At 43.9% G+C, this 23,583-nt stretch overlaps 2 protein-coding genes across 4 annotated transcripts in view; one reads left to right on the top strand and one right to left on the bottom strand.

Annotated features, from left to right (window-relative positions):
• Window positions 1-8,864: 8,864 nt before the first annotated feature.
• Window positions 8,865-18,897, top strand: NDUFV1 (NADH:ubiquinone oxidoreductase core subunit V1). Its single transcript, XM_072130338.1, has 11 exons — window positions 8,865-9,015; window positions 10,841-10,949; window positions 11,556-11,635; window positions 11,714-11,884; window positions 12,531-12,714; window positions 13,923-14,112; window positions 15,020-15,232; window positions 15,305-15,471; window positions 15,552-15,633; window positions 17,585-17,730; window positions 18,702-18,897. The coding sequence occupies exons 2-11, from the start codon at window positions 10,854-10,856 to the stop codon at window positions 18,783-18,785; spliced, it is 1,413 nt and encodes a 470-aa protein (XP_071986439.1). The 5' UTR covers window positions 8,865-9,015; window positions 10,841-10,853; the 3' UTR covers window positions 18,786-18,897.
• Window positions 18,898-18,905: 8 nt separating this feature from the next.
• The window catches only part of NUDT8 (nudix hydrolase 8), a 7,087-nt gene continuing 2,409 nt past the window's right edge, over window positions 18,906-23,583 (bottom strand). For all 3 annotated transcript variants that reach the window (XM_072130395.1, XM_072130396.1, XM_072130397.1), the window contains exons 2-5: window positions 21,741-21,988; window positions 21,511-21,643; window positions 20,332-20,409; window positions 18,906-19,209 (exon numbers count right to left, since the gene is read on the bottom strand). In XM_072130395.1, the coding sequence (XP_071986496.1) occupies window positions 18,988-19,209; window positions 20,332-20,409; window positions 21,511-21,643; window positions 21,741-21,988 (681 nt within the window). In that variant the 3' untranslated portion in view covers window positions 18,906-18,987. The remainder of the gene's footprint in view (window positions 19,210-20,331; window positions 20,410-21,510; window positions 21,644-21,740; window positions 21,989-23,583) is intronic.

Genomic DNA, 23,583 nt, shown 5'->3' with positions numbered 1-23,583 from the left:
CTGCCCCCTATGTACAAGAATATAACTACTATAATACTGCCCCCTATGTACAAGAATATAACTACTATAATACTGCCCCCTATGTACAGGAATATAACTACTATAATACTGCCCCCTATGTACAGGAATATAACTACTATAATACTGCCCCCTATGTACAAGAATATAACTACTATAATACTGCCCCCTATGTACAAGAATATAACTACTATAATACTGCCCCCTATGTACAAGAATATAACTACTATAATACTGCCCCCTATGTACAGGAATATATATCTACTATAATACTGCCCCCTATGTACAAGAATATAACTACTATAATACTGCCCCCTATGTACAAGAATATAACTACTATAATACTGCCCCCTATGTACAAGAATATAACTACTATAACACTGCCCCCTATGTACAAGAATATAACTACTATAATACTTCCCCCTATGTACAGGAATATAACTACTATAATACTGCCCCCTATGTACAAGAATATAACTACTATAATACTGCCCCCTATGTACAGGAATATAACTACTATAATACTGCCCCCTATGTACAAGAATATAACTACTATAATACTGCTCCCTATGTATAAGAATATAACTACTATAATACCGCCCCCTATGTACAGGAATATAACTACTATAATACTACCCCCTATGTACAAGAATATAATTACTATAATACTGCTCCCTATGTATAAGAATATAACTACTATAATACTGCCCCCTATGTACAAGAATATAACTACTATAATACTGCCCCCTATGTATAAGAATATAACTACTATAATACTGCCCCCTATGTACAGGAATATAACTACTATAATACTGCCCCCTATGTACAGGAATATAACTACTATAATACTGCCCCCTATGTACAGGAATATAACTACTATAATACTGCCCCCTATGTACAAGAATATAATTACTATAATACTGCTCCCTATGTATAAGAATATAACTACTATAATACTGCCCCCTATGTACAAGAATATAACTACTATAATACTGCCCCCTATGTATAAGAATATAACTACTATAATACTGCCCCCTATGTACAGGAATATAACTACTATAATACTGCCCCCTATGTACAGGAATATAACTACTATAATACTGCCCCCTATGTACAGGAATATAACTACTATAATACTGCCCCCTATGTACAAGAATATAACTACTATAATACTGCCCCCTATGTACAGGAATATAACTACTATAATACTGCCCTCTATGTACAGGAATATAACTACTATAATACTGCCCCCTATGTACAAGAATATAACTACTATAATACTGCCTCCTATGTACAAGAATATAACTACTATAATACTGCCTCCTATGTACAAGAATATAACTACTATAATACTGCCCCCTATGTACAAGAATATTACTACTATAATACTGCTCCCTATGTACAAGAATATAACTACTATAATACTGCCCCCTATGTACAAGAATATAACTACTATAATACTGCCCCTATGTACAAGACTATAACTACTATAATACTACCCCCTATGTACAAGAATATAACTACTATAATACTGCCCCTATGTACAAGACTATAACTACTATAATACTACCCCCTATGTACAAGAATATAACTACTATAATACTGCCCCCTATGTACAAGACTATAACTACTATAATACTACCCCCTATGTACAAGAATATAACTACTATAATACTGCCCCCTATGTACAAGACTATAACTACTATAATACTGCCTCCTATGTACAAGAATATAACTACTATAATACTGCCCCCTATGTACAAGAATATTACTACTATAATACTGCTCCCTATGTACAAGAATATAACTACTATAATACTGCCCCCTATGTACAAGAATATAACTACTATAATACTGCCCCTATGTACAAGACTATAACTACTATAATACTACCCCCTATGTACAAGAATATAACTACTATAATACTGCCCCTATGTACAAGACTATAACTACTATAATACTACCCCCTATGTACAAGAATATAACTACTATAATACTGCCCCCTATGTACAAGACTATAACTACTATAATACTGCCCCCTATGTACAAGAATATAACTACTATAATACTGCCCCCTATGTACAGGAATATAACTACTATAATACTGCCCCTATGTACAAGAATATAACTACTATAATACTGCCCCCTATGTACAAGAATATAACTACTATAATACTGCCCCCTATGTACAGGGATATAACTACTATAATACTACCCCCTATGTACAAGAATATAACTACTATGGTGGGCTCACATACACTACTCAATATAAATATTCATATCAAAATATAATATTTTGTTCCCTTATTCGTCATGCACTGGCACTTTCAACTGCTTTTAGATTTTAATTGCGCTAGCTATGAAATATTGTATGAATGTGTGCTGTATATACTTTTTAACCAATCGCCCCTGGTCTTCTTTGGCGCATGCGCAATATTATTCACCCGCCGCGTCACCGGAAGTGACACAATTTCTAACTTCCGGTTCACGGAGCGCACACTGCGTCATCGGATCTCACGTGCGACAGGTGTGGGTGAGTTTCTCAGGACTGGGCATACTATATATAGTCCTGGTTAGTCTATTACCCCTTTACCCCTGAGGAAGCCTTTGTATTTCAAGGCTTCCGATCAAGTGCCCACCCAGGTAATATATGGCTGTGACTATACTTTTCTTTTACTATGGCTTCTTTTGATACCACACTTGTGTAGATTATTATTTGACCTAACGTGACTATTGCTTTACAAGCCTGCGTCACCTTGATTATATTATGTATTACTGCACTGGGGACACTAGGATTTATGTAGCACTTGCATGTGCTTTTTAAATGTTTTTACTCTTTCTTATTTGATTTAATAAAGCGATTGTAATTATCATATCCTTCTTAGACATCCGCTTTTCTTTTCAAAACTTAATATTGCATTCTAAATGTGGCGCATGGTCCGACACCCATTTCAGTGCAGAACACTTTATAAATACCCGTGAAAGCAGTTTACACTAAAAAAAAATGTGCATAGTCCAACAGAACTGGCGCAGGGGCTTTAATAAATGTGGGCCATTATGTCTTACCCATTAGGGCCAGGTGTGGAGAGGCTCCAGCCAACTCAACACACCTTTCACCCACGCTTCCTCAGGGGTTATGAAATTCACACTGGGGGACCAGGCCTAATAGTGCCAAGAGGGAGGGTGCCGAGGAACACAGCGCATGCCCCTCTGTGCTTTTGGATCTCTCCATTCCCCACTTAGAGACCCAAAGTGCTAATCCATATTCCAGAAATCGACCACGCCATCGGAGACTGAGCGCTGCACTGTGCACAAAGGTGGAACTTCAAGTGGATCAGGGGCAAGCCAGTGGTGTCTACCGCGCATGCGCACTCTGCATGTCATGATACTGCATTTAACTGATGGGAGAACTAGACATAAGAGAAAGGGGATCTCCATGAGTGAGAAACCTCCACAAAGGAAGCTGGAACACCTGGTTGTGGAAGTTATGGGAAATAAATCAGTAATCAGATATTCACCGTGCTCTGTTCCTCTGCAGCATTCAGGCCTCTTCTCTGCCGCAGCAGTGTGCAGCTTCCAGCTTGTAGAAGATGACTGCTGTGGGGGAACAGGGAAAGGTGAGTATCGGATTATCCTTTTTTTTCCAAAAAGGATGGACACTTATTTGCTTATCTGGCTGTCCCTGTATCAGACCTCAGCAGATCTTGTCAAGTAAGGATGAACCACCGGAATGAAAATGTGGGGAATTCCTTCCAAGGAGTAATGGTTAGCGTCTCCTCCACAATAACACCTAATAAAGTTCTTGGTCAGAGTTTTATCTCCTGCCATTGTGCAGGGGTCAGGAAGGTCACAGTGCAGCCAGGGCTCCTGTACTGTGTATAGTCTGATGAAGATCCCATGTGTGAGTCACTGAGCTTTCCTGGAAATGATGTGAATGGAGGCCGAGGTCCCCGGAGTCATGTAAAGCTGCATCAATATTTACTCCAAAATATAGAAAAGAGGAGGGTGAGAGGAAACATCTCTCTACTTCTTCTTCTTTAGGTCCATCTTCTTGTCCATACAGGGCAGTAGTATAGGAAGCTGTTTTCTCGTTATTAGGGACAGTTTTATAGTAGTTAAAGGAAATTTCCCATCAAAATCCATCCTGATAAACCAGGGACATTATTTATAGATCCGGGCACTGTGACTGTGCTATTCTTATATTTGTTATCCATGACCTCCTTCCTTCTAAAATCAACTTTTATAAACATTGAAGAGCCTGTTACAGGCTGTTACAAAGAGCAGAGCAGGGGGAGGGGTGAGACGTGCTCTGCTCGTTGTAACAGCCAGTGAAGCAGCAGCATGGAAGTACCGCCTTAGTAACGCCCCACACACACACACACACATTCCCAACATCCCCAGGGGCTCACAGTATATGGGCGCAGCTGGATGGTTGCGACCTATGCAGGTATACCGCCATGTGCTGGAGGTGAGGAGGAGGTGACCCCTACTCCCTCCATAGGAAACAGTGGAGCATGCTCTATCTTTTTGCGGTGTGCGACGCGGATCGGTTCCACACATGTGTTGCACCGTTCCGCTGCTGGTCCGCCATTGCCATCTATGGGGACGTATATGCGCCCGCAAATTTGCGGCCGCATGTACGACCCTATGAACGCTCGTGTGAATGAGCCCTTATAGTAGTTATATTCTTGTACATAGGGGACAGTATTATAGTAGTTATATTCTTGTACATAGGGAGCAGTATTATAGTAGTTATATTCTTGTACATAGGGGACAGTATTATAGTAGTTATATTCCTGTACATAGGGAGCAGTATTATAGTAGTTATATTCTTGTACATAGGGGGTAGTATTATAGTAGTTATATTCCTGTACATTGGGGGCAGTATTATAGTAGTTATATTCCTGTACATAGGGGCAGTATTATAGTAGTTATATTCTTGTACATAGGGGGCAGTATTATAGTAGTTATATTCCTGTACATAGGGGCAGTATTATAGTAGTTATATTCTTGTACATAGGGGCAGTATTATAGTAGTTATATTCTTGTACATAGGGGACAGTATTATAGTAGTTATATTCTTGTACATAGGGGACAGTATTATAGTAGTTATATTCTTGTACATAGGGGGCAGTATTATAGTAGTTATATTCTTGTACATAGGGGACAGTATTATAGTAGTTATATTCTTGTACATAGGGGGCAGTATTATAGTAGTTATATTCTTGTACATAGGGGGCAGTATTATAGTAGTTATATTCCTGTACATAGGGGGCAGTATTATAGTAGTTATATTCTTGTACATAGGGGACAGTATTATAGTAGTTATATTCCTGTACATAGGGAGCAGTATTATAGTAGTTATATTCTTGTACATAGGGGGTAGTATTATAGTAGTTATATTCCTGTACATTGGGGGCAGTATTATAGTAGTTATATTCCTGTACATAGGGGCAGTATTATAGTAGTTATATTCTTGTACATAGGGGGCAGTATTATAGTAGTTATATTCTTGTACATAGGGGGCAGTATTATAGTAGTTATATTCTTGTACATAGGGGGCAGTATTATAGTAGTTATATTCCTGTACATAGGGGCAGTATTATAGTAGTTATATTCTTGTACATAGGGGCAGTATTATAGTAGTTATATTCTTGTACATAGGGGGCAGTATTATAGTAGTTATATTCCTGTACATAGGGGGCAGTATTATAGTAGTTATATTCCTGTACATAGGGGGCAGTATTATAGTAATTATATTCTTGTACATAGGGGGCAGTATTATAGTAGTTATATTCTTGTACATAGGGGGCAGTATTATAGTAGTTATATTCTTGTACATAGGGGGCAGTATTATAGTAGTTATATTCCTGTACATAGGGGGCAGTATTATAGTAGTTATATTCCTGTACATAGGGGGCAGTATTATAGTAATTATATTCTTGTACATAGGGGGCAGTATTATAGTAGTTATATTCTTGTACATAGGGGGCAGTATTATAGTAGTTATATTCCTGTACATAGGGGGCAGTATTATAGTAGTTATATTCTTGTACATAGGGGGCTGTATTATAGTAGTTATATTCCTGTACATAGGGGGCATTATTATAGTAGTTATATTCTTGTACATAGGGGGCAGTATTATAGTAGTTATATTCCTGTACATAGGGGCAGTATTATAGTAGTTATATTCTTGTACATAGGGGGCAGTATTATAGTAGTTATATTCTTGTACATAGGGGGCAGTATTATATTAGTTATATTCTTGTACATAGGGGGCAGTATTATAGTAGTTATATTCTTGTACATAGGGGGTAGTATTATAGTAGTTATATTCTTGTACATAGGGGGCAGTATTATAGTAGTTATATGCTTGTACATAGGGAGCAGTATTATAATAGTTATATGCTTGTACATAGAGGGCAGTATTATAGTAGTTATATTCTTGTACATAGGGGGCAGTATTATAGTAGTTATATTCCTGTACATAGGGGGCAGTATTATAGTAGTTATATCCCTGTACATAGGGGGTAGTATTATAGTAGTTATATTCTTGTATATAGGGGGCAGTATTATAGTAGTTATATTCTTGTACATAGGGGCAGTATTATAGAAGTTATATTCTTGTACATAGGGGGCAGTATTATAGTAGTTATATTCTTGTACATAGGGGGCAGTATTATAGTAGTTATATTCTTGTACATAGGGGGCAGTATTATAGTAGTTATGTTCTTGTACATAGGGGGCAGTATTATAGTAGTTATATTCTTGTACATAGGGGGCAGTATTATAGTAGTTATATTCTTGTACATAGGGGGCAGTATTATATTAGTTATATTCTTGTACATAGGGGGCAGTATTATAGTAGTTATATTCTTGTACATAGGGGGCAGTATTATAGTAGTTATATTCTTGTACATAGGGGGCAGTATTATAGTAGTTATATCCTTGTACATAGGGGGCAGTATTATAGTAGATATATTCTTGTACATAGGGAGCAATATTATAGTAGTTATATTCCTGTACATAGGGGCAGTATTATAGTAATTATATTCTTGTACATAGGGAGCAGTATTATAGTAATTATATTCTTGTACATAGTGGGCAGTATTATAGTAGTTATATTCCTGTACATAGGGGGCAGTATTATAGTAGTTATATTCTTGTACATAGGGGGCAGTGTTATAGTAGTTATATTCTTGTACATAGGGGGCAGTATTATAGCAGTTATATTCCTGTACATAGGGGGCAGTATTATAGCAGTTATATTCTTGTACATAGGGGGCAGTATTATAGTAGTTATATTCTTGTACATATGGGGCAGTATTATAGTAGTTATATTCCTGTATATAGGGGGCAGTATTATAGTAGTTATATTCTTGTACATAGGGGGCAGTATTATAGTAGTTATATTCCTGTACATAGGGGACAGTATTATAGTAGTTATATTCCTGTACATAGGGGGCAGTATTATAGTAGTTATATTCCTGTAAATAGGGGGCAGTATTATAGTAGTTATATTCTTGTATATAGGGGGCAGTATTATAGTAGTTATACTCCTGTACATAGGTGGCAGTATTATAGTAGTTATATTCTTGTACATAGGGGGCAGTATTATAGTAGTTATATTCTTGTACATAGGGGGCAGTATTATAGTAGTTATTTTCTTGTATATAGGGGGCAGTATTATAGTAGTTATACTCCTGTACATAGGGGGCAGTATTATAGTAGTTATATTCTTGTACATAGGGGGCAGTATTATAGTAGTTATATTCTTGTACATAGGGGGCAGTATTATAGTAGTTATATTCCTGTACAGAGGGGGCAGTATTATAGTAGTTATATTCCTGTACATAGGGGGCAGTAATATAGTAGTTATATTCTTGTACATAGGGGGCAGTATTATAGTAGTTATATTCTTGTACATAGGGGGTAGTATTATAGTAGTTATATTCCTGTACATAGGGAGCAGTATTATAGTAGTTATATTCTTGTACATAGGGGGCAGTATTATAGTAGTTATATTCTTGTACATAGGGAGCAGTATTATAGTAGTTATATTCCTGTACATAGGGAGCAGTATTATAGTAGTTATATTCTTGTACATATTGGGTAGTATTATAGTAGTTATATTCTTGTACATAGGGGGCAGTATTATAGTAGTTATATTCCTGTACATAGGGGGCAGTATTATAGTAGTTATATTCTTGTACATAGGGGGCAGTATTATAGTAGTTATGTTCTTGTACATAGGGGGCAGTGTTATAGTAGTTATATTCTTGTACATAGGGGGCAGTATTATAGTAGTTATATTCTTTTACATGGGGGCAGTATTATAGTAGTTATATTCTTGTACATAGGGGGCAGTGTTATAGTAGTTATATTCTTGTACATAGGGGGCAGTATTATAGTAGTTATATTCTTTTACATGGGGGCAGTATTATAGTAGTTATATTCTTGTACATAGGGGGCAGTATTATAGTAGTTATATTCCTGTACATAGGGGGCAGTATTATAGTAGTTATATTCTTGTACATAGGGGGCAGTGTTATAGTAGTTATATTCTTGTACATAGGGGGCAGTATTATAGTAGTTATATTCTTTTACATGGGGGCAGTATTATAGTAGTTATATTATTCATCATGAGGGCTAGTATTATAGAAGACGTGTATAAGCAATGTATAGTGTAATAACGGGGCACACATGCTTCCTTATGGTGTGTGACCCACTTGTACAGGTGTCCTGTAACGTGACAGTTTCTGAACTCCTGGGGCAGGAAAGTTTATCTGCGCTTATTGACGAGCTATCACCTACATGTCACGAGAATATCAGAGCGAGAAACGCTGGGAGAATATTATTCGTAGGGAATGTGCCAGCAGTAAAGATGGCGGCTCCCGCGCTGCTGACGTCACGGTGCGCGCCAGTACTTCTCCTCTAGCGCCTGCTGGGAATCACGGACGGAAGAGGAGGAGCCGGTGTCGGTCGCTGCTGCTGAAGGTGACACTATATAAATACAAATGTTACGTTATGTATAAGTTGTCGTTTGGCGTTATACTGTGTATTAGAGGTGGGTGGTCGGTACGGCGCCCGCAGGGAGGGGGCTGCTGTGGAATGTGTCTGGTTACATAACCCTGCCAGTGTGATATGACTTCTGGTTTGGGATGAGATGGCTTTACCTCAGTGAGGAGTGTGTGATCCTGGTGCATGCTGATGTATGCTGTATATACAGTGTGTAGGTGCGCTTTACCGTCATTACCTGGCATCATGCTGCCCATAAACTGGACTGTACTTCAGTGCCTGTGTGCATGGTTATATAACCACAGGATGCTATGCCCTCCATCTTTCCCTCATATTGTGTCCCCCCAGCTCTGTCACATTGTAGCTCAATTGTGCCCCCTGTTCCCCCTCGGCAGCTTCCCCCTCTTATTGTGGCTCCCTTCTTATAATAAACACAGACACACAACTTTCCCCGTTCCCCTGCAGCAGCTCTTTCCCTCTCCTCCCGTATGTAGCGGTGCAGCCGGCAGGCAAATGACAACATCACATGGCGTCTGCTGCCTCCCCACACACTAGTGATGGAAAGTCCGGCTCTTCTTGATGATCTGGCTCATTAGGCTCCACTCACTATGAAGAGCCGGCTCTTCTGACTCCTGAACGCCTCCCTATTACATATACAATAGGGAGCCTCAGGCCAGTCAATCACCCCATTCCACACCAATTTTAACCCGGGGGCTTGGTGAGCCATCGGCTGACTCCCCTCGTTCTCGCGAAAGAGCTGGCTCGTTGTGTCGGCTCGTTCGTGAACAACCCATCACTATCACACACGGTAGAAGCAGATGCACAGTGATAGTGTAGAAAGCTGCCGGCTCTCTGCGTTATCACTGTAACCAGCTCTGTGACAACGGGACACAGCCCAAGTACCTGGACTGTCCCACTGGATCCGGGATGACAAGTGGGAGATATGACAATGGGACGATTCTGGGTAGCAATGGGCAGCGTAAAAAAAAAAAATCAGCAGATGCCCCAACAGGTACAGGCCCCCAGAACCTATTTTGCATAAAAAATATTGAATCTTCTCTTAGGCCCAGTTCACACCTGTGTTCGTACCTTTGTTACTATTTGGCCTATAATGATGGGACGTGTTTCTCTTCCATTAGTGTTAATTTGCATTCGATTTATTTGAGCAGATTATTGGACAGGATTATTTTCACATGGTGATAAGTGAGGGGACCCCCCCCCCCCAGAGAACGGGAGTCCTGTTATCACCCAGTGATGGAACAGCAGGTTAGGCGTGTGTCCTGCCGCTTGTATGGGACTGCTAATCTGACAGTATTACTTTAAAGGGATCTTCCATCAGAATCCATCCTGATAAACCAGGGACATTACTCCTAGATCCAGGACTGTGGAGTCTTCTCATATCCGTTATCCATGGCCTCCTGCCTTCTATTATAATTATGCTGATGAGTCTGAGAGTCTCTGGGGGGGTGTTTCCAGTGCCCCTCTGTGATCTGGCTTTACAGACTGCTACACTGTGTCGCCCTCCTGCTCCCTCAGCACTTGTGCATTTGCAGGATTATAAGAGTTGATGTTAGAAGGAATGAATCCATGGATCACAGTCCCGGTGCCTGGATCTATGAGCAATGTCCCTGGTTTATCAGGATGGATTCTGATGGGAGACTGATGGCGCCGATCGCTCCAGAACAGTAGGCCCGAGAGAGGAGAAATCTCTACTGTGCCAGAATCGCTGGAGGAGCAGCTACTGAAGAGCCTCCTCTAGAATCCAAGCTCCACTGAAGTTCTTACATCGCCCTCTGTCTTCTAGGCCTCCTGCCAGGATGATGCTGTCACTCCGACACCTCCTGCGCTCGTCCATCCCCTCCTCCACACCTGCCGTTTCTTTAGTCCGATTTAATGCTACTGCCCCTGAACAGGTAAGTCTGTCCCATATCCTAATACAATCATATGTTACTGTATGGACTGTTCCCATGGAGACAGGATTCTTAAATGTATTCAGGATAACAAAATAACACATTCTCTAATTCTCAGTTAATAATTCTAACCTGTCTCTCTCAGCCCTGGTGTTTACAATTTTTGTTGTCCCTGGATACTCATAGATCCGGGCACTATGACTGTGGTAATCTTCTTATATTTGTTACCCATGGCCCCCTTCCTTCTAAAATCAACTATTATTCTAATGAGCCTGAGGGACTCTGGGAGGTGTTTCCAGAGCCTTTCAGTGCTGTAGCTTTACAGGCTGTTACAATGAGCAGGTAGGCAGAGGGAGGAGAGATTGCTCTGCTCATTGTAACAGCTCGTGAAGCTACAGCACTCAGAGGCTCTGGAAACGCCTCCCAGAGTCCCCAGACTCATTAGAATAATCATAAAAGTTGATGTTAGAAGGAAGGCGGCCATGGATAACAAATATAAGAAGATTACCACAGTCACGGTGCCTGGATCTATGAGTTATGTCCCTGGTTTATCAGGATGGATTTCGATGGAAGATTTCCTATAACAAACATTATATTCATTATTACCAGGCACCAAAAAAGACAAAGTTTGGGCCCCTAAGTGATGAAGATCGAATTTTTACGAATCTGTACGGCCGTCACGATTGGAGGTAAGTAGGTATATTCTACAGCGTTGTTCTGGTGCTGTAGCGTTTTTTGACCACCGACCTCCTTTCCTCTTTCTCCAGACTAAAAGGAGCTCAGAGCCGTGGAGACTGGTACAAGACCAAGGAAATTCTTCTAAAAGGAGTGGATTGGATATTGGGGGAGATCAAAGCTTCAGGCCTGCGCGGAAGAGGAGGCGCCGGATTCCCAACAGGATTGAAATGGAGTTTCATGAATAAGCCCTCGGATGGACGGTGAGCTTCACTTCAGCAAACCAATGAAAGGCGCTTGGAGGGGGGGGGATATATGTAAATTTATATATTGTTCAATCTGCCTCTTGATTGACCTTGTTGCAGTCATTCACTTGTGTAAGGGGGAGGTCACACCCCAATACTGCTACATAGTGTTTAGATTTGTCTGTGCTACTTCCCCTGTACCGACCCTCTGCTCCGGTATCGTAAATGTCTGTAATACCCGGCACTTGTGCTGGATCTCGGGTGTGGGAATGAAGGCATTAAACTAGCTGATATCCCATTTATACCTTATTATGTAAAATGCACAGAGGGGCTCTGGTAACACCCCCATAGCCCATCAGACCCATTAGCATGATTAGAAAAGTTTGATATTAGAAGGAAGGGAGGCCATGGATAACAGATATAAGAAGATACCACAGTCACGGAGCCTGGATCTATGAGGAATGTCCGGACGGTAAATTTCCTTGATGGCAACTTTACTACTGTTGGCGGAGCCACAGGTCACTGCCCACCCATTATCATGTGCATTTATGAAGTAGGGATAGAGTCGGATTGTGGATGGACTCTTTAGCAAGAAATTCTGTTTTTACCCTTTTGGTTTTCTTTCTACTGATATTTTTAGTTCTACTTTTTGATGTTTTTCCAGCCCCAAGTATCTTGTGGTGAATGCAGATGAAGGAGAGCCCGGCACCTGCAAGGATCGTGAGATCATGAGACATGATCCCCACAAGCTGGTGGAGGGATGTCTGGTGGCTGGCCGCAGCATGGGCGCCCGAGCCGCCTACATATACATCAGAGGAGAGTTCTACAACGAAGCCTCAAACCTACAGGTATTGGTCCAGGCAGAACCTGGGGGAACCTGTGGAGTGATGGCATCCCAGGAGGACTTGTATGTACAAGACAGTTCTTTTTTATGGGGATTTGTGGGCTTTAGCTGTTGTATCCTCTTATTCCTCACCTAGCGGTTGCGATAACGCCTGTATATGTTTCATAGACGCTTACACAGGCACTTTTACTCCCTTAAAATAACCCCGCATGGGGCTTTTCCGCTTCAGGCAGGCCATTAGTTCCCAGCTGCAACCTCAATGTTAAGGTCATGTGACTAGTAGTGTTCTGGTCACATGACCTTACACATCCGCAGGAGGAGCCCTGCATGTGCACACAGAACCATCGGCATGATGTGACTGCCCAATCCTGTACTGTGGGAGTGAGAGAATGTACCTAATAGGTAGAAGTGATGGTCGGTTCCTAGTAACATCCTAAACCCTAAACTATCCTTTCCTAATTCTATGACACTTTCTAACCTTATTGTAAGTTTATTTAACTAATATGTTAATTTTCTGCAGAGGCTACTGGGGGGTGAAGTGTCCTCTCCGGGGAGCGAAGGCTACTCGCCACCCCAGTAGCCTCAGTGATCCCTCCTTGCCTCCCGCTGACAGTGCGCCAGATTCACCTTGGCCGCACGCAGGTAGAATTTGTTATAGGATAAGGAAAAGATAGTTTAGGGTTTAGGATATTACTGGGAACTTTCCATTACATCTACCTTAAAAGATACAATCCTGATGGTAGGTTTCCTTTTAAATAGTCCAGTTTTGTGGGTAAGTGCGGTCGTCCATAGTCTGGGGTGGGGTGCTGGTTACGATGTGTGAACACAGACTAATGTATGATGTAAGATCATTAGAATTGCCGTAGTCGGCTATTGGAGCACAGGACCCACTGGCTGTAATCATCATCTTGTATAAATAGGCATTTATTAACCCTACATATGCCAAGGAAAAAATACTCATCAAAATTGGTAAGAGGAGTATTATTACCCTACTGGAAAAATGTTGGTGTGACCTCTGCTCCCATCATCCGGGATCTGCTGGAAGCCGCCATGCACCAACGTGGCCCTTTCTTTTCTTTCTCTTTGTTTATTACTCACGCCCTGGAACACTTTTAAATTAGAGATGTAATAATAATCCTGGAATTGTCGCTCTAATATCCTGAGGGTGAAAATACTCCTCCCTGAATGCTCTTGATGCTGGATTTGTAACAGGTGGCGATCCAGGAAGCGTATGCAGCCGGTCTTATTGGACGCAACGCCTGCGGCTCGGGATATGACTTTGATGTGTTCGTGGTCAGGGGAGCCGGTGCCTATATCTGTGGTGAAGAGACGGCCTTGATAGAGAGTATCGAAGGAAAGCAAGGAAAGCCCCGGCTCAAGCCTCCTTTCCCCGCAGACGTTGGTAGGAATCTTATGTTATTAGTCTTTACAGAATAAGCAAATATGAAGGATGAAAAGGACTGGACTGTTGGATTTCAGCATGTCCAATCCTTTGTGGACTAACACACAACCAAGACTGGTGCGTAACAGGTCCATGAAATAAATAAAACATTATGGGACACATTTATTAAAGCCCCTGCGCCAGTTTTCTGTCTGACTTTGCACCAGAGAGAACGTGCAAACTGCTTGTACAAAACATGTGCACCTAAAGGGGCTGTTACTGCTCAGTCGGACCCTGCACAAAAACATTTCTTTGGGTGACAGGTCCTCTTCTAAGCATATCTATTACAACGTTTGACTTGCATGCTGTAATAGATGATGTGGAAAATCCCCATATACTGCTGTACTGTAGTATGGCAGTATATAGTAGGATCAAAGTATCCTAGGGGGTCTGAAAAATTCTAATTTGAAAAGTTCAAACCCCCCCTCCCCCTTTCCCTAGAACTGATATAAAAATATACAAGTAAAATCATAAACGTAAAATCACCGCCTCCCAAAATATCCCATCTATCCAGATATAATATCTTGATAGATCGGATATAGACGCGATAGGGCCTAACTTGCTGATCGGTGGGGGTCTCATTGATGAGACCCCACAGATCACAAAAAAAAAAGAGGGGTGAGTGCAGCGCTCTGCAGTTTCTGTCAGCTCCATTGAGATGAATGGAGCAGAACGGTCATGCGCGGCTGTCTGCTCCATTAGTTTGACGGAGGGACCCATCATTTTCGTGATCTGTGGGGGTCTCGGCATTGAGACCCCCACTGATCAGCAAGTTAATGTTCCATGGATAGGGCCTAACTTTTGTTCATGGGAAAACCCCTTTAAGGGGTTCCCTGATGCCGACAGTGATGACCTTGTTTTCTTGTAGGTGTTTTTGGCTGCCCCACAACAGTCGCTAATGTGGAAACTGTGTCCGTGGCCCCTACTATCTGCCGCCGTGGTGGATCCTGGTTCGCTGCTTTTGGCCGGGAAAGAAATTCTGGAACCAAACTTTTCAATATCTCTGGACATGTCAACAATCCTTGCACCGTTGAGGAGGAGATGTCCATCCCACTGAAAGAGCTGATAGAAAGACATGCAGGTAGGTGAATGTGGTAGGTAGACGCAGCTGTGTGGACATTGTACACATTACTGACCTGTCCGGTGCCTGTAGGTGGTGTCACCGGCGGCTGGGACAACCTGTTGGCCATAATCCCCGGAGGTTCGTCCACTCCCCTCATCCCCCGCTCAGTGTGTGATGACGTGCTCATGGATTTTGATGCTCTGATACAGGCACAGACCGGCCTGGGCACGGCAGCCGTCATCGTGATGAATAAGTCGGTGAGTGTACAAAACCCCAAGTGTCCGATGGACCCGTCTGCGAGATACTGACCTGCAGGATGTCGCCTCTTGTGTTACAGACCGACATTGTACGCGCCATCGCTCGTCTTATAGAGTTCTATAAACATGAAAGTTGTGGTCAGTGCACCCCCTGTAGGGAAGGTAAGTTTGGGACTTATGTTATCAAAATTTTTTGTGCTTTCTGCATACAGTCAAATCCAGCAGCTTAAAGGGGTTGTCCAGAGGGTTAAAAAGGGGTCTGATCATTTCCAAAAACAGCCGTGACAATGGATAGAGCCTGGCATTGCCCTAAGCTCTATTCATCTCCTTACATATGCGCGGCACAGACCGCGATTTTTGGAAGGAAGTAGCCAATATTATATATATATATATATATATTTCCCATTTACTGCAGCATACGAGGGCCGTGGATGGGATTTTACAAATCAAAGTTTATTCAAAGCTCTGTGAGTTCAGTGCCCATTGTTATAATGTAGGGTCATCTCTGGTATTGGGACAGGTGTCTAAAGATACCACACGCCCCATGCCGATTCCATGTGTATAGATGTCATGACAGTGGCCAACTTCAAACAGATAGATCTACTGAGCCCTGGCACCTAGAAACACAACATAGATGTCATATTAAACAGAAGCATGTCCCCTTTAATATAGTATCAGTGTATGGAGGCTTTACAGAACCAGAGACATCCACTGTTATCCACGACCTCCAGCTTTTGTTACCGGACCCTGATCGGAGATGGTGCCAGAAGGTGTGGGTGTCCATCCACTGTATATTACAGCGGACACCCATCTGTAACACCCATGATCAGAGGAGGAAAGTCTCACGTCACGGAAAATAAAACGGAGTAAAAATTGTCACGATGTGTAAAGCTTTTCCAAAGATCTCGTCATTTAACCGGTTAAGGACCGGGCCCTTTCCTGTTTTTTCATGTCCATTTTTCACTCCCCACCTTCAAAAATCTATAACTTTTTTATTTTTACACGTAAAGAGCTGTGTGACGTCTTGTTTTCTGCGTAACGAATTGCACTTCATAATGATGGTATTAAATATTCCATGCCATGTACTCGGAAGCGGGAAAAAAATTCCAAATGCAATGAAAATGGTGAAAAAACGCATTTGCGCCATTTTCTTGTGGGCTTGGATATTACGTCTTTCACTGAGCACCCCAAATGACATGTCTACTTTATTCTTTGGGTCGGTACGATTAAGGGGATACCAAATTTTAGGACTGTACGACCTTTTGATCACTTTTTATAGATTTTTTTAGATTTTTCAAAATGGCAAAAAGTGCCATTTTCGACTTTGGGTGCTATTTTCCGTTACGGGGTTAAACGCATTGAAAAACCGTTATCATATTTTGATAGATCGGGCATTTTCAGACGCGTCGATACCTAATGTGTTTATGATTTTTACTGTTTATTTATATTTATGTCAGTTCTAGGGAAAGGGGGGGGTGATTTTAAATTTTAGGTTTTTTATTATAATTTTTTTTTTCTTTTTTTTATTTTTATTTATACTATTTTTCAGACTCCCTAGGGTACTTTAACCCTAGGATGTTTGATCGATCCTATCATACCATCACTACAGTATGAAAGTATATGGGGATTTTCTTCCTCATTCATTACAATGTGCTATCAGCACATTGTAATGAAGGGGTTAAAACGAAATAGCCTCGGGTCTTCGGAAGACCCGAGGCTACCATGGAGACGGATCGCCGCCCCCCGATGACGTCACGGGGAGCGGCGATCCCAGGTAAGATGGCGGCGCCCATGCGCCGCTATCTGTTTGAGGCTGCCGGCAGCCCACGCTGTAAAAACACCTGCGATCGGTGCTAGCAATATGCAGCAAAGACTTACCGGCTATGAAGAGGGCTCAGCCCGTGAGCCCTCTCCATGCTGCGCGACGCGACCGCCGCCGTGAATACACGGCGGGCGGTCGCGAACCGGTTAAAGACGCACAGAACAGAACCGCAAAAATTTACCTGGTCATGAAGGGGTTAAACAGAGCTCCTTCCAATATTTTGGCTTTTATAATGGACTTTTCATAACGTGCTAGTGGTTACCTGAGCTGCTTTGTGTGAACTGTTACCAGGTGTTGACTGGATGAACAAAATGATGTGGCGAATGTGCCAGGGAAATGCCCGTCCGGATGAGATCGACATGTTGTGGGAGATCAGCAAGCAGATAGAAGGCCACACCATCTGCGCCCTAGGGGATGGAGCCGCTTGGCCCGTGCAGGTAAAATGCAACACACCTGTCGTATATACTAATATTGCAGTGTTTTGGTCAAATTTACTGACAAATGTGCAAATCTCCCATCAAAATCTATCCTGATAAACCAGAGACATTATCCATGGCCTCCTCCTTCTAAAACGAGCCTTTATAGATATGTCAAAAAGGCTAAGGGGCTCTAGTGGGTGTTACCAGAGCATCTCAGTGTTGCAGGTTTACAGGCTGTTACAATGAGCAGAATATGTCTCTCCCTCGTTCTTTTGCCTGTGTAATCGTGCAGCAGCAGTAAGTGTATAGGGAGGACCTGCTCTGCTCATTGTAACGGCCTGTCTGTAGAGACATCATTGAGGGCTCTGGACCACCCACCCCTCGAGCTCCTTAGGCTCATTAGCATAATTAAATTTTTAAGTAAAAGTTGATTTTAGAAGGAAGGAGGCTTATAGTAACTATAAGAGGATTACCACAGTCACAGGATCTATGAGTAAGTGTCCCTGGTTTATCATGTTGGATTTTGATGTTAGATTTTCTTTTAGTTGGATAAAACCTTGTGACAGATTCTCCTTAAACTACTAGTCCTGTCATGTTGGGTATTAAATGTCCTTTCTAGAATTCCCTTTTTTATGTCAAATTTTGCCCGTTTACCTATTAAAGTCAGGGAAATATGACTCTTCTCATCCCAGGGGCTTCTTAGTGACACTTCTCTTGCAACCACAAAACTTGACTCATCTCGTTTTCACAGGAGTCATATTTGCCTCACTTTTGGGAAAGGGTTTTCATAAGTATATGGATGGAATTTCACATAAAAGAGGGAATTGCAGACATTTTATCTCCTACCTGAGGGGCTGGTAGTTTAGTGGAGCAAAACCCGGTGACGAGTCACGTTTTATTTAAAAAAAACACCTGGTAGGGAATAGTTTGGGGAACACTTTAAAAGCAGTGATCTGATTGGACACTCAATCCCTTTTTTTTCCTTGCAGGGTTTGATCCGCCACTTCCGGCCCGAGCTGGAGGAACGCATGAAACAGTTTGATAAAGCGGAGAGACAGCGAGCCGGCAACTGAGGGACAGCGAGCCGGCAGCTGAGGGACTGCAGAGAGACGTCTGATTTATTTATAAGAGGAAATACTGTGTGAACCTCTGTACCTGCTAATAAATCCAAACTTTCTAAGCCGACTGCAGTCTCAAGGAAACAAGAAAATCTTTAATTTTACTTTTCCACTTCCTGTATCACAGCTCGTAGGTTTATCCAGATGAAGGAGAGGGTCACCGGGCGCGAGAGCCACTAAGGACACTGTGATAGGAGCCGGGGAATAACAAGGAAAGGGCAGAGTCTGTCATCATGGCTGTGAGCCCCCACACGTTGTGTCCTGGGAGGCGGAAGACTGGCAGAGTGTAGGCGTAGCGCCCTCCCTGGCGGAAGCAGGTGTAACCACGAATGGAGCTTGTACAGGCCAGGGACAGCGGGAGAGTGAGGAGCGACTCCACCTAAAGGCAGGAGATCATGAATAGGACTATTAGTAATAATAATTATATAGCGCTCACAGATTACGCAGAGCTGCCAAATATTAGGACCTAAAATACAACAGATTCCTCCAGTGCAGCAGTTATCAAAAAGCAGAAGGAGTATCGGCACCAGACCTGTATGTGTGTGCAATATCGGACAACAGACACCGGACCTCCCGAGCCGCAAACCCCGGCAGGAATAGGACCTGCTCTAGAGTTTGCTGCTCAGGGAGTCTGCTCATACACACAGACGAGGGATGCGTGCTCACAATGGCGCGCAAGTGGCCCAGGAATGCGTTGTACATGAGCCGAGCCAGCACACGGCTGGGTGTAAGAGGGGTGAGCGCCCTGCTGGGTTGTGGTGCGGTGGGACACATTTATCATACACTGGCTCTATTAGGGGGCTCCAGTGTTCACTCCTACACCAGCTCTGACCTGGCGCACAACACTGCATGGCCCGGCGCAGAGAAGTCACAATTCCCGACGTAGACTCTTTTCAGCCATGATAAATCCCCACCCCCAAGTGCGCTCTCCCCACCGTGACCGGGTGCTTTAGACCTCTATGGGGGCCGCATCACCCCCCCCCCCCACGGCTGTCGTGTGCGTGAGCATGGAAAGTAGGACTGAATCCTCTAGCACACCTCAAATGAAAAACCTGCCCAAGGTTACGACTTGCTGTACATCTGAGGATTTTAAAAAGTACTAATAAGATCTGTATTGGGGCTCATTCACACGTTTCTGACATCCACATGCTATCCGTTTTTTTGTTTTTTTTTTGCAGATTGTATAATGACGCGTTGATGTCTATGGGTCAGTCCACTTTTTTTTTTCTCAAATTCAGATAGAAGTCAATGGATCTGACAAAAAAACGGACGGCACATGGATGACATCCAAATGTGCTTTGTTTTTTCCTCAAATGTTTCTAGGCAACCAGACGGGCAGAAAGTAAATAAGAAACTCCTCCTGTTTTTGAGGATGTGATTAAAAAGGATGTGGATACAATAATAATAATTCTTTATTTATATAGCACAGACTGCACGTGGATATCACACGTCACGCAATGGACGCACCCATCTGAATGGGCTCTCATAGTGCAGTACTTACCTCTTCACGATTGGGCTTCATTGACAGATCTTCTAGACATCCGATATTTGCTAGGACTGGCACTATAACCATTCCGGTCTGTAAGGACAGAACACGAGCCGTGTAAGAGAGGAGGCAAGTACAGATGACCACAAACCCAACTCTCCTGTCATGCATCCATCCTGATAAACCAGGGACACTTTCTCCAGGCAACGAGACTGTGGGAATCTTATATTTCTTATCCATGGCCTCCTGCCTTATAAGAGCCCCAGTTACTAAGAGCTGGCAGCTCTGATTAACCCCTACAGACCCGGTGGTCACCTGGCGGCTCCTATATTCACTGCATAGTACTATTTCAGCGTTATGCAGTGAAGTACTGTACTACTCTGGGTCCTCTCCTGCTCCTGGCGCCATTCTGCTCTGGGTCCGGATTCCGCTGCATAGAACCAGTGTGGTGCAGGGAGCAGAAGAGGAGCCAAGAAAGGAGAGTAGTAATAGTATTGTGTGCTCGGAGGTCACTCCATTATTGCCATGTTTGCTCTGGGGTCTCCACTGTTATTGTCTGCTCCTGTATTCACTGCGTAGCAATACATCAGCGTGCTGTACTGTGGTTGTTTGCCAATCTGGCGTGCTGGTTACTAGTGCAGTCCCTTAAAGTTGAGCAGTGTGATAATGCGTCCCTGAGACCAATAATGGTTGTTCACGCTTGAATACTTTTAATGTCCATTTAAAGGACACTTATAACTTTCTCAAATTCTTCTGTAATATTTGGCCTTTCATTGCAATCTGCATCCACAATATAAATTGTATTACGGGCTTCTCATGCAGCAAGTAGATGGAGTAGCCACAATCTGCGTCTCTGGACTTCTGCAGGTTGGTTCTGTTCCTGCACTGCTGGTATCCACTTGGATTCTCGGACAGTGGGGGGGTCCTACTTGTTGAACCCCTAAATTTCTGATATTAATTTCCCATCATGATGCAACGTCTTAAAAATTCCGATTCTAGAAAACCCCTGTAATAAGTATAGGCTGGTAAAAAAAGGAATGAAAGGAGATCACATATTTGGGGTCCTGGAGAACCAATCAGATCTGCTGTGGATTTGCATTTTAATCCATCCATCCATCTAGCCATCCTGGACTACACGCTATGATCCATGTGCACTGACCACACGCAAGGATTCGTATCCTCCTCCGGTCTTACCCAGTCTGTGATGGGCTTCATTGGCCCCCAGATTGTACTGCGCGATAGTGTCACCCCGAGTTCCTCCTGTGCTTCCCTTAGTGCTGTATCTATCACATCTCGATCCGATGAATCGCACTTGCCGCCTGGAAAGCTGGAAAAGCATAAAATCCACATTGAGATTGCAGGGTGTCCTCCACCGTAGGGGTGCAGAGAATAGGTCAGAGGTCATGAGAACATCTGCCACCTACCTCACATCTCCCTTATGTCTCCCTTTGAGCGTGGAGGACCTGAGGGTGTACAGAAAAGCTGGAGCCCCCCCAGAGGTGCATAATGTTACCAGGACACCGGCAGACACCTTCGGGGGCAGAGAGTTCTTGCCCAGGATCTGCCGGCACCGCTGCTCCGTCTCATTGCTCAGTAGTTCAGTAGGAAATTTCTGTACATCCTTAGTGGTCAGACCGCGCCGGAAGAGGGCTGCATGCAGAAGCATTGGTTCCTGGAGGGACAAGAGAGTGAATTAGCAACAATCCATTCCGTCCTGTACAGTCGTCCTCTACTATACCTATGTAGCAGAGCAGACGCTTCCTGTGAAGTGGTGCAGTAAGGACAATGTCACCAAACTTTCCCAGATAAACTATGGAAAGCCGAGGCGAGAACAACTCCTCAGGGCAGGGCAGAGTGTGCGGTCACAACCGGACCCAAGAGGCCTGGGGGGCCCTTATGGTGTAGCTTTCCCATATGAGAGGACTAGTGCTATAAACCATACATTATAGTCGGGAGCCCGGCAGCTTGGAGTGATGCCACTGCCTCAGGGTATATATTGTAATATATTTTGTATCGCTATTAGAATACTGAAACTATTCTCATTGATAGCAGACGGCTCTTCACTTGTAACACAGCACCCAGAAAAGAGCACCCAGTACACAGAACCTAGGACAGGACACTGCACAGCACCCAGGACAGAACAAAGCACCCTCACGACACAGCTCCCAGGACACAGCACCGAGGATCCAGGGCATAGAACCTAGGACAGAACACAGCACAGCACCCAGTACAGGACAGAACAGAACAGAGCACCCAGGACACAGCACCGAGGATCCAGGACATAGAACCTAGTACAGAACACAGCACAGCACCCAGGACACAGCTACCAGGACACAGAACCTAGGACAGAACACTGCACAGCACCCAGTACAGGACAGAACAGAGCACCCAGGACACGGCACCTCGGACACAGCACAACATCCTGGACACGGCACAGTATTCAGGACACAATACCGAGGATCCAGGACATAGAACCTAGGACAGAACACAGCGCAGCACCCAGGACACCACAGAGTACCCAGGACAGAGGATCTAGGACACGGCACACACCCAGGAAACGGCATAGCACCCTGGACACGGCACCCTAGACACGACACGGCACCCTGGACACGGCACAGCACCCTGGACACGGCACAGCACCCTGGACACGGCACAGCACCCTGGACACGGCACAGCACCCTGGACACGACACAGCACCCTGGACACGACACAGCAGCCTGGACACGGCACAGCAGCCTGGACACGGCACAGCACCCTGGACACGGCACAGCACCCTGGACACGGCACAGCACCCTGGACACGACACAGCACCCTGGACACAGCACAGCAGCCTGGACACAGCACCCTGGACACGGCACAGCAGCCTGGACACAGCACCCTGGACACGGCACAGTGCCCTGGACACAGCACAGCAGCCTGGACACAGCACCCTGGACACAGCACAGCAGCCTGGACACAGCACCCTGGACACGGCACAGCAGCCTGGACACAGCACCCTGGACACGGCACAGTGCCCTGGACACAGCACAGCAGCCTGGACACAGCACCCTGGACACGGCACAGCAGCCTGGACACAGCACCCTGGACACGTCACAGCAGCCTGGACACGGCACAGCAGCCTGGACACAGCACCCTGGACACGGCACAGTGCCCTGGACACAGCACAGCAGCCTGGACACAGCACAGCAGCCTGGACACGGCACAGCACCCTGGACACGGCACAGCACCCTGGACACGGCACAGCACCCTGGTCACGGCACAGCACCC

Source organism: Engystomops pustulosus, chromosome 11, assembly GCF_040894005.1.
Source record: "Engystomops pustulosus chromosome 11, aEngPut4.maternal, whole genome shotgun sequence".
NCBI classification, from domain to species: Eukaryota; Metazoa; Chordata; class Amphibia; order Anura; family Leptodactylidae; genus Engystomops; species Engystomops pustulosus.
This window is presented reverse-complemented; position numbering and strand designations above follow the sequence as displayed.